This window comes from Mangifera indica, chromosome 10 (assembly GCF_011075055.1).
Source record: "Mangifera indica cultivar Alphonso chromosome 10, CATAS_Mindica_2.1, whole genome shotgun sequence".
In the NCBI taxonomy this organism is placed as follows: Eukaryota; Viridiplantae; Streptophyta; class Magnoliopsida; order Sapindales; family Anacardiaceae; genus Mangifera; species Mangifera indica.
In genome coordinates this window covers 16,311,462-16,323,098 of record NC_058146.1, presented here as the reverse complement: position 1 = coordinate 16,323,098, position 11,637 = coordinate 16,311,462, and the positions used below count along the sequence as shown (strand labels likewise).

The 11,637-nt window shown below is 33.7% G+C and overlaps 1 protein-coding gene across 16 annotated transcripts; it reads right to left on the bottom strand.

Moving 5' to 3' along the window:
• Window positions 1-463: 463 nt before the first annotated feature.
• Window positions 464-9,282, bottom strand: LOC123227315 (leucine-rich repeat receptor protein kinase EMS1-like). Of its 16 annotated transcripts, none has more exons than XM_044652062.1 (24): window positions 8,484-9,268; window positions 7,874-7,945; window positions 7,703-7,774; window positions 7,312-7,383; window positions 7,141-7,212; window positions 6,750-6,821; window positions 6,579-6,650; window positions 6,188-6,259; window positions 6,017-6,088; window positions 5,639-5,710; window positions 5,468-5,539; window positions 5,077-5,148; window positions 4,906-4,977; window positions 4,515-4,586; window positions 4,344-4,415; window positions 3,953-4,024; window positions 3,782-3,853; window positions 3,404-3,475; window positions 3,233-3,304; window positions 2,842-2,913; window positions 2,671-2,742; window positions 1,833-1,904; window positions 1,662-1,733; window positions 466-1,563 (listed from the first exon to the last, which is right to left on the bottom strand). In XM_044652062.1, exons 1-24 carry the CDS (start codon window positions 9,163-9,165, stop codon window positions 1,538-1,540), a joined length of 2,292 nt encoding a protein of 763 aa, XP_044507997.1. In that variant the 5' UTR covers window positions 9,166-9,268; the 3' UTR covers window positions 466-1,537. The 16 variants fall into 16 exon arrangements, with proteins under 16 accessions (XP_044508009.1, XP_044508013.1, XP_044508006.1 ...); XM_044652063.1 differs by having other exon boundaries at window positions 1,662-1,730; XM_044652064.1 differs by having other exon boundaries at window positions 467-1,563; window positions 4,906-4,974; window positions 8,484-9,265.
• Window positions 9,283-11,637: the final 2,355 nt, after the last annotated feature.

Sequence of the window (11,637 nt, the reverse complement as noted above, 5' to 3'; positions counted from 1 at the left end):
CGTTTCAATTAAAAGAGGATTTGAGTTACCAAGAAGGGCCAAAGAGAATTATCGATATGAAACAGCAAGTGCGTCATACTAGAACCATTCCTTGGGTTAAGGTACATTGGAAAAATCACTCGGTGGAAGAAGCAACTTGGGAACGAGAAGAGGATATGCGGGCTCAATACCCAGAATTGTTTCAATTAGGTACATAATTTCTAGGGCGAAATTTTTCTTTTAGGGGGAAGAGTTGAAATACCCAAATCTTGGTTATAGGTGAAACTTACGGGGGCTATACGAAATCTTGCACACATATGGGGGATAAGTGGAAATTTTCCTTTTATTATGAAATAAGATGCTCTGCCTGTGCAATATTTATGCCAAGTACAATAGATTTAGATGCTCTGCTTGTATGATATCTATACAGGTACGATAGAATTTAATGCTCTGCTTGTACTTTATTTCATGCCAAGTATGACAGAATCAAATGCTCTGCCCGTGAGATTTTAGTATACTGGGTATGACAGTTGTTTTTCTTTTGCTCTGCCTAGGTGGGGACACCCCTTGGGTATGACAGATTTCCCTTTTATATGATATTTTGATGTATATCTTTATATATAAATGGTGGGATACCTATGGATCAATATTTTTGAATCTTGATATGTAAGGAAACCTATAAGATAAAGATAGTATTGCTATTGAGTTGGAAGTGGAAATTCATGAATGTTTGATTTGCTCCTATGAGATAAAGGTAGTATTGTAAATTTCATTCTTGTGAAAATCAACTTGTGTGATGATATTATGTGATGAACGTTTCAAGTTAATGTACATGAGAAGCATGTGGTTTAAGCATAATTAGCATGGTGTGTGGCTAATATTATGGCATAATATTATTGTTTGACATGCATAAATATTCTCAAGGATTTAAATTTCCTACTCACTGAGCTTTTAGCTCACCCTTATAAATGTTTCCCTCCCTCCAGGACATCCTCCAAATCGTGTTGGATAGTGTTTCGATGGGTTGTGCCATGGTGTAGCATATTTAGTGTTAGATATAGACTTTTTGTTGTTTTTTTTTTTATAAACTTGTGAAATGTTGAAAGGCCAGAGCCCTAATTACAATATTCTAATGACTTTTGAAATGAGTAAAGATGTAAATTATTTTTGTCATGTATATGATAAGGTCGGAGGCCTGATTACAGGTTTATTTTATGATTTCTTGGCTTTAATTAGGATGTATTTTGACATCTACTCATATAAAGGTCGGAGACCTATAGATGATATTATTTTACGTGTTAGGATATGGTGTAGAAAAGTTTTTCAAACAGAAATACAGGATGCATTTCGCCCTTCTAAGCGTATAACGGTATTCTCAGAGGTTATAGGATTAGTTGGTCGGGATGGGTCCTGTCAAGCTTTATTCTCTTCCCGCATTTGTTAAAAGTTAATATGGGCTGCAGCTTTTCTACTGCTACACCTCGACAACTCTTGCTTACTTCTAGCTGGGCTTCGGAACATCAGTAGAAATGGGTTTCAAGGAGACTCAACTACACTTCTAGTTTAACACAGACAGTATCTCACCTAAAAAAATGATAGCTCAAATTAGTGAATTGGATTATTATAACAAAATGAAATTAATACATTTTAACATGTTAATTTGAGAGAGGTTTATTATTCACCCGCTAAGTTACAATTTTGTAGTGATAATGTCTCCAGTTTCGCAAGATTGCCAAGCTCTCTTGGAATTTCTCCTACAAAATCATTATAAATAAACAGTATATTTTTGAATGACAAGGAATATAAAAAGAATATCAGTAAGAGCAACTAAAACAAAGTATCATATAACATACCTTGTAGTTTGTTGTATCCAAGATAGATCTCTCTAAGTTGAGTCAAGTTTCCAATTTCTTTCGGAATGGCTCCTGTGAAATTATTGTGTGACAAGGATAAGTTTTGCAAGCTTCTACATTTAGATATGGTTGACGGTATTTTTCCATCGAACATGTTATAATGCAAATAAAGCAATTGTAGATTAGGAAGATTGTCAAAAATGCTTGTTGGGAGAGAGTCGTAAAAGCTGTTGTAGCTGATGTCTAGCTCTAATAGGAAAAATAGATTTCCTAGATGAGGAGGAAGAGTGGTTGTGAAACCCAAGCGAGAAATATTCAAAGCTGTTACTCGAAGGTGATGAGTTCCACAAGTCATAATAACATGAAGTTTTGAGAGAGGTTTATTATTGTTGGAGACTCAAAAAGTCTCACATCTAATAAATAGAATATAAGAAAGTGGTATATAAGTGTTGCGGATTGAACTTTAACACAAGCCAATTGGTTTTGTGTAATATAGGTTTCAATCTTCATACTTGTAAACCCACTATATATATTTCTGATATGATATTAGAGCACGAGCCAAATGGCAGAATTAACAGCCCAAGTATTCCTAGATACAAGTGACAACGCACCCAACCAAAAATCGGCTAAGTCAAATGGCAAGTCTAATAGCCTACGTGCTTGCACTTAAGTAGGGGTGTTGGAGACTCAAACAATCCCACATCTAATAAATAGAATAAAAGAAAGTGGTATATAAGTGTTATGGATTGGACTTTAACACAAGTCAATTGGTTTTGTATAATATAGGTTTCAATCTTCATACTTGTAAACCCACTATATATTTCCGACTATTATTTACCTATTAAGTTACCATTTGGCAATGATAATATCTCCAATTTCACAAGATTGCCAAGCTCTATTGGAATTTCTCCTACAAAATCATTATAAATAAGCAATATATTATTGAATGACAAGGAAAATAAAAAGAATATCAGTAAGAGCAACTAAAACAAACTATCATATAACATGCCTTGTAGTTTGTTGTATCCAAGATAGATCTCTCTAACTTGAGTCAAGTTTCCAATTTCTTTCAGAATGGCTCCTGTGAAATTATTGCATGACAAGGATAAGTTTTGCAAGCTTCTACATTTAGATATGGTCGACAGTATTTTTCCATCGAACATATTATAATGCAAATAAAGCAATTGTAGATTAGGAAGATTGTCAAAAATGCTTGCTGGGAGAGAGTCGTAAAAGCTGTTGTAGCTGATGTTTAGCTCTAATAGGAAAGATAGATTTCCTAGATGAGGAGGAAGGGTGGCTGTGAAACCCAAGCGAGAAATATTCAAAGCTGTTACTCGAACGTGATGGGTTCCATAAGTCATAATAACATGAAGTTTTGGAAGAGGTTTATTATTTACCTGTTAAGTTACCATTTGGCAGTGATAATATCACCAATTTCGCAAGATTGCCAAGCTCTATTGGAATTTCTCCTACAAAATCATTATAAATAAGCAATATATTAGTGAATGACAAGGAATATAAAAAGAATATCAGTAACAGCAACTAAAACAAAGTATCATAAAACATACCTTGTAGTTTGTTGTATCCAAGATAGATCTCTCTAAGTTGAGTCAAGTTTCCAATTTCTTTCGGAATGGCTCCTGTGAAATTATTGCGTGACAAGGATAAGTTTTGCAAGCTTCTACATTTAGATATGGTTAACAGTATTTTTCCATCGAACATGTCATAATGCAAATAAAGCAATTGTAGATTAGGAAGATTGTCAAAAATGCTTGCTAGGACAGAGTCGTAAAAGCTGTTGTAGCTGATAAGAAAGATAGATTTCCCAGATGAAGAGGAAGGGTGGCTGTGAAACCCGAGCGAGACATATTCAAAGCTGTTACTTGAAGGTGATGTGTTCCAGAAGTCATAATAACATGAAGCTTTGGAAGAGGTTTATTATTTACCTGTTAAGTTACCATTTGGCAGTGATAATATCTCCAGTTTCGCAAGATTGCCAAGCTCTATTGGAATTTCTCCTACAAAATCATTATAAATAAGCAATATATTATTGAATGACAAGGGATATAAAAAGAATATCAGTAAAAGCAACTAAAACAATGTATCATATAACATACCTTGTAGTTCGTTGTATCCAAGATAGATCTCTATAAGTTGAGTCAAGTTTCCAATTCCTTTCGGAATGGCCCCTGTGAAATTATTGTGTAACAAGGATAAGTTTTACAAGCTTCTACATTTAGATATGGTCGACGGTATTTTTCCATCAAACATGTTATAATGCAAATAAAGCAATTGTAGATTAGGAAGATTGTCAAAAATGCTTGCTGGGAGAGAGCCGTAAATGCTGTTGTAGCTGATGTCTAGCTCTAATAGGAAAGATGGATTTCCTAGATGAGGAGGAAGGGTGGCTGTGAAACCCAAGCGAGAAATTTTCAAAGCTGTTAGTCGAAGGTGATGAGTTCCACAAGTCATAATAACATGAAGTTTTGGAAGAGGTTTATTATTTACCTGTTAAACTACCATTTGGCAGTGATAATATCTCCAGTTTCGCAAGATTGCCAAGTTCTATTGGAATTTCTCCTACAAAATCATTATAAATAAGCAATATATTATTGAATGACCAGGAATATAAAAAGAATATCGGTAAGAGAAACTAAAACAATGTATCATATAACATACCTTGTAGTTCATTGTATCCAAGATAGATCTCTTTAAGTTGAGTCAAGTTTCCAATTTCTTTCGGAATGGCTCCTGTGAAATTATTGTGTGGCAAGGATAAGTTTTACATGCTTCTACATTTAGATATGGTCGACGGTATGTTTCCATCGAACATGTTATAATGCAAATAAAGCAATTGCAGATTAGAAAGATTGTCAAATATGCTTGCTGGGAGAGAGCCGTAAAAGCTGTTGTAGCTCATGTCTAGCTCTAATAGGAAAGATGGATTTCCTAAATGAGGAGGAAGGGTGGCTGTGAAACCCAAGCGAGAAATATTCAAAGTTGTTACTCGAAGGTGATGAGTTCCACAAGTCTTAATAACATGAAGTTTTGGGAGAGGTTTATTATTTACCTGTGAAGTTACCATTTAGCAGTGATAATATCTCCAGTTTCGCAAGATTGCCAAGCTCTATTGGAATTTCTGCTACAAAATCATTATAAATAAGCAATATATTATTGAATGACAAGGAATATAAAAAGAATATTAGTAAAAGCAACTAAAACAAAGTATCATATAGCATACCTTGTAGTTTGTTGTATCCAAGATAGATCTCTTTAACTTGAGTCAAGTTTCCAATTTCTTTCGGAATGGCTCCTATGAAATTATTGTGTGACAAGGATAAGTTTTGCAAGCTTCTACATTTAGATATGGTCGACGGTATTTTTCCATCGAACATGCTATTATGCAAATAAAGCAATTGTAGATAAGAAAGATTGTCAAAAATGCTTGCTGGGAGAGAGCCGTAAAAGCTGTTGTAGCTGATGTTTAGCTCTAATAGGAAAGATGGATTTCCTAGATGAGGAGGAAGGGTGGCTATGAAACCCAAGCAAGAAATATTCAAAGCTGTTACTCGAAGGTGATGGGTTCCATAAGTCATAATAACATGAAGTTTTGGAAGAGGTTTATTATTTACCTGTTAAGTTACCATTTGGCAGTGATAATATCTCCAGTTTCGCAAGATTTCCAAGCTCTATTGGAATTTCTCCTACAAAATCATTATAAATAAGCAATATATTAGTGAATGACAAGGAATATAAAAAGAATATCAGTAACAGCAACTAAAACACAATATCATAAAACATACCTTGTAGTTTGTTGTATCCAAGATAGATCTCTCTAAGTTGAGTCAAGTTTCCAATTTCTTTCGGAATGGCTCCTGTGAAATTATTGCGTGACAAGGATAAGTTTTGCAAGCTTCTACATTTAGATATGGTTAACAGTATTTTTCCATCGAACATGTCATAATGCAAATAAAGCAACTGTAGATTAGGAAGATTGTCAAAAATGCTTGCTAGGACAGAGCCGTAAAAGCTGTTGTAGCTGATAAGAAAGATAAATTTCCCAGATGAGGAGGAAGGGTGGCTGTGAAACCCGAGCGAGACATATTCAAAGCTGTTACTTGAAGGTGATGTGTTCCAGAAGTCATAATAACATGAAGCTTTGGAAGCGGTTTATTATTTACCTGTTAAGTTACCATTTGGCAGTGATAATATCTCCAGTTTCGCAAGATTGCCAAGCTCTATTGGAATTTCTCCTACAAAATCATTATAAATAAGCAATATATTATTGAATGACAAGGGATATAAAAAGAATATCAGTAAGAGCAACTAAAACAATGTATCATATAACATACCTTGTAGTTCGTTGTATCCAAGATAGATCTCTCTAAGTTGAGTCAAGTTTCCAATTCCTTTCGGAATGGCTCCTGTGAAATTATTGTGTAACAAGGATAAGTTTTACAAGCTTCTACATTTAGATATGGTCGACGGTATTTTTCCATCAAACATGTTATAATGCAAATAAAGCAATTGTAGATTAGGAAGATTGTCAAAATTGCTTGCTGGGAGAGAGCCGTAAATGTTGTTGTAGCTGATGTCTAGCTCTAATAGGAAAGATGGATTTCCTAGATGAGGAGGAAGGGTGGCTGTGAAACCCAAGCGAGAAGTTTTCAAAGCTGTTAGTCGAAGGTGATGAGTTCCACAAGTCATAATAACATGAAGTTTTGGAAGAGGTTTATTATTTACCTGTTAAACTACCATTTGGCAGTGATAATATCTCCAGTTTCGCAAGATTGCCAAGTTCTATTGGAATTTCTCCTACAAAATCATTATAAATAAGCAATATATTATTGAATGACCAGGAATATAAAAAGAATATCGGTAAGAGAAACTAAAACAATGTATCATATAACATACCTTGTAGTTCATTGTATCCAAGATAGATCTCTCTAAGTTGAGTCAAGTTTCCAATTTCTTTCGGAATGGCTCCTGTGAAATTATTGTGTGGCAAGGATAAGTTTTACATGCTTCTACATTTAGATATGGTCGACGGTATGTTTCCATCGAACATGTTATAATGCAAATAAAGCAATTGCAGATTAAAAAGATTGTCAAAAATGCTTGCTGGGAGAGAGCCGTAACAGCTGTTGTAGCTCATGTCTAGCTCTAATAGGAAAGATGGATTTCCTAAATGAGGAGGAAGGGTGGCTGTGAAACCCAAGCGAGAAATATTCAAAGTTGTTACTCGAAGGTGATGAGTTCCACAAGTCTTAATAACATGAAGTTTTGGGAGAGGTTTATTATTTACCTGTGAAGTTACCATTTAGCAGTGATAATATCTCCAGTTTCGCAAGATTGCCAAGCTCTATTGGAATTTCTGCTACAAAATCATTATAAATAAGCAATATATTATTGAATGACAAGGAATATAAAAAGAATATCAGTAAAAGCAACTAAAACGAAGTATCATATAGCATACCTTGTAGTTTGTTGTATCCAAGATAGATCTCTTTAACTTGAGTCAAGTTTCCAATTTCTTTCGGAATGGCTCCTGTGAAATTATTGTGTGACAAGGATAAGTTTTGCAAGCTTCTACATTTAGATATGGTCGACGGTATTTTTCCATCGAACATGCTATTATGCAAATAAAGCAATTGTAGATTAGGAAGATTGTCAAAAATGCTTGCTGGGAGAGAGCCGTAAAAGCTGTTGTAGCTGATGTTTAGCTCTAATAGGAAAGATGGATTTCCTAGATGAGGAGGAAGGGTGGCTATGAAACCCAAGCGAGAAATATTCAAAGCTGTTACTCGAAGGTGATGAGTTCCACAAGTCATAATAACATGAAGTTTTGGAAGAGGTTTATTATTTACCTGTTAAACTACCATTTGGCAGTGATAATATCTCTAGTTTCGCAAGATTGCCAAGTTCTATTGGAATTTCTCCTACAAAATCATTATAAATAAGCAATATATTATTGAATGACCAGGAATATAAAAAGAATATCAGTAAGAGCAACTAAAACAATGTATCATATAACTTACCCTGTAGTTCATTGTATCCAAGATAGATCTCTCTAACTTGAGTCAAGTTTCCAATTTCTTTCGGAATGGCTCCTGTGAAATTAATGCGTGACATGGATAAGTTTTGCAAGCTTCTACATTTAGATATGGTTGACGGTATTTTTCCATCGAACATGTTATAATGCAATTAAAACAATTGTAGATTAGGAAGATTGTCAAAAATGCTTGCTGGGAGAGAGCCATAAAAGCTGTTGTAGTTGATGTCTAGCTCTAATAGGAAAGATAGATTTCCTAGATGAGGAGGAAGGGTGGCTGTGAAACCCGAGCGAGAAATATTCAAAGCTGTTACTCAAAGGTGATGAGTTCCACAAGTCATAATAACTGATGTTTTGAGAGAGGTTTATTATTGTTGGAGACTCAAAAAGTCTCACATCTAATCAATAGAACATAAGCAATATATTATTGAATGACAAGGAACATAAGCAATATGTTAAGTAACTATTTGGCAGTGATAATCGCTCTAGTTTCACAAGATTGTCAAGCTCTATTGGAATTTCTCCTACAAAAACATTATAAATAAGCAATATATTATGGAATGACAAGGAATATAAAAAGAATATCTGTAGCATACCTTGTAGTTTGTTGTATGCAAGATAGATCTCTCTAAGTTGGGTCAAGTTTCCCATTTCTTTCGGAATGACTCCTGTGAAATTATTGAGTGACAAGGATAATTTTTGTAAGCTTCTGCATCTTGATAAGGTCGATGGAATTTTTCCCTTGAACATGTTAGAATGCAAATAAAGCAACAGCAAATTGGGAAGATTATCAAAAATACTAGATGGGAGTTCGCCCGATAAGCTATTAAAACTCAAAAGAAGGTATTCCAGTCGATGTAACTGAGCGTATTCCTCCGGGAGAGAGCCATAAAAGCTGTTGTGTCTGATGTCTAGACTAGCAAGGAAAGATAGATTTCCCAGTTGAGGAGGAAGGGTGGCAGTGAGACCCAAGTTTGATATATTCAAACCTGTTACTCGAAGGTGACGAGCACCACAAGTTATGCCCATCCAGTGACAAACAGAGGAACTTGTGGACCAATTGCGTGCCAACAAATTGCTTGGATCATGGCTTATACGAGCTTTCAGGGCAAGAAGAGCTTGTTTGTCCGTGAAAATGTCGGTTACTTGTGCATGAACGAAGGGAAGTGTCAAAAAATGAACTGAGAAAGCTAACAAAATGCTGAGAAATTGATATTTCTCCATGAGAGCACAACTTAGATTTGTCGAGTGTGGGCTTGTTGACATGTGTGAGTACATGAAAATGATACTTATAAGAACTTCCAGTACATATTAGTTATTTTCCACTAACAATTCCAAGTCCCTTCCAAGACGTTTTGCCCCACTAACAATTTCCAATTCCAAGTCTCTATATATCAGTCAATTTGCACAAACAATTCCAAGTCGTTTTGCCCCACTTCCAAGTCATTTTGCAAAAGAAGACAATTGAAGGAAACGGTGACATCTCTGTTTCATCTAATTTTTCATAACTCCTCACATGGCTTTGTCGAAATATATTTGATTTTTAAAATAATATTATTTATACTAATTAAAGGTAAAAAAATGTAATTCATTAGCAAGCCATGTGGTTGTTCACTATTTTAGCAACTTCAAACTCATCTGAGTAAATAACATTTTCCCGACTGATGTTTGGTTTAACAATATTTTAATAATATTTTTTAATCTAAAATTAAGATCGGTTAAAAAAAATTACTACATAAAGATTAAAAAAATTAAGTAACTTTTTATATAATTTAAATATTTAAAAAATTATAATTTTACTTTTTAATATGATTATTTTATTACTTTAGAATTATATAATAATTTTAAAAAATAAAATAATAATTTTATTTTTTAATATGATTATTTTATTAAATGAATTTAAATTTAAGTGAAAAGGTGTTATTTATATTTGATTTTTAAAATAATATTATTTATACTAATTAAAGGTAAAAAAATGTAATTCATTTACTTTTTATTTCACTTTTATAGACCATTCTAGGTCCATTAAATTTTCAATTGCAGTAATAAATTGGTTCAATTGGCTTTTAGAAAACAGATTGCAGGAGTTTTCTCGTGTTAAGCAAGATGCTTTGTGGCGTGATAATTTAAGTGTTGTTGGAGTAATTGTTATTCAGTATGTTACATTTGAGTAGCAGAATTCATAAGTAACAAATATTCTTACTAAACCACAGACCTCTGACAGATTTGTGTTCAGAAATAAATTAAACATTATAAATTGAACAGTAGTATGTGTTCAGAAGAAAATAATGAGACTGATGGAGTTGTAACAGAAGAAATGCAGCATAAAACTCTACTGAAGAAATGGGAAAGTTGGATGATGAATAAGGCAGGCATCGGAAGAGGGAAAGAAAAGAGAGTGTCCTCCTATAATAATATTCATATTTGCTTTTATTTTTTTTTTTAGGTTGGTAAATATATTTGCTTTCACTTTAGAAAAGAACTTATATAACATATATATATATATATATATATATATATATATATATATATGATAAAAGTTAAACGAGAGAAAGAGAGAGCTTAGTTGATAAGAAGTCAATATTAGCAAGTCTTTCCTTGTGCCCTTTCTGCCAATGTAGAATTTGTGTCTCTCTGCTAAATTGCTTTGTGGAATTTCAATTTAGATGCTCCATTTTTTCTAAAAAGTGGGGCAAATTGACTTGCAATCGGGTTTAGAGATTGACTAATAAAGAGAAAGTGATAAAAGAGATGAAGGCAAACTCAGATTTTGGAAATAGTCATGTTGTTAAGTCAAGATATTATCTAATTTTTATTGACAATTCATCAGTTTTGTTTTCTGAGTTTATTTGTCAAATTTTAGTTTTTCACACATATACATTGCTAACATCTCTTGACTTAGATTTGCGGGTGTTATTGTCTCTTTATAAGTATCAATATTTGTGTAATTACTACTAAAAGTTGGGATGGGAATGAGTTTAGTATTGGAAATGTAGGAGTGCATTATGCAAATACTAGCACAAATATCAATGAGTAGAAAAAAGGAAACATTATGTCTTTAAGAACAAGTTTGGATAGCATTCAACCATCCATGAGTTTTTATCATAGACGAAGACGAAGACAACTAATCTTCATCTGAAGAAGACTTGTCGAATGAGCCTTCATTAGACGAAGACCAATCATCTTCGTCTCTGACGAAAACAGTTGGAGAGGAGAGGGAGAGTGATTGGGAGGGAAGGGGGGAGGAAGACCAACCATCCATCTTCTACGAACAATTTCGTTCCTGCAACTGGGAGTAGGACAACTTTTGCACCCACTCAATTATGCTTTTGCAAGTAAACCAGAAGCATATTTTGATTGACATAAAATTAATAAACAAATCACTAGTTTTGTGAGCCTCCAAACCCAATAATAACTCAACTTTCCTAAGTTCTTTAGAGCAAACAACAAATTCATATATGATATTATCTCGAAAATATGTCCCCTATACTCATTTTTATGTCTTAGTACGCACAATCATAATCTAAATGTTTGGGTTTCTAAAATCTAGACTTTGATACTAGCTGTAACATCCCACCCAAAAGTCTTATCTTTTGGGGTAAAGTGCTACTACATGTAATCATACATGTTTCATAATCTCAATATACATCTATAACATCCCACCCTGAATATCCTATTATTCAGGGTTATAGTGCTATCACAATCTATTATGCATGGATGACTATCTCAATTTAAACCATTTAATCTAAA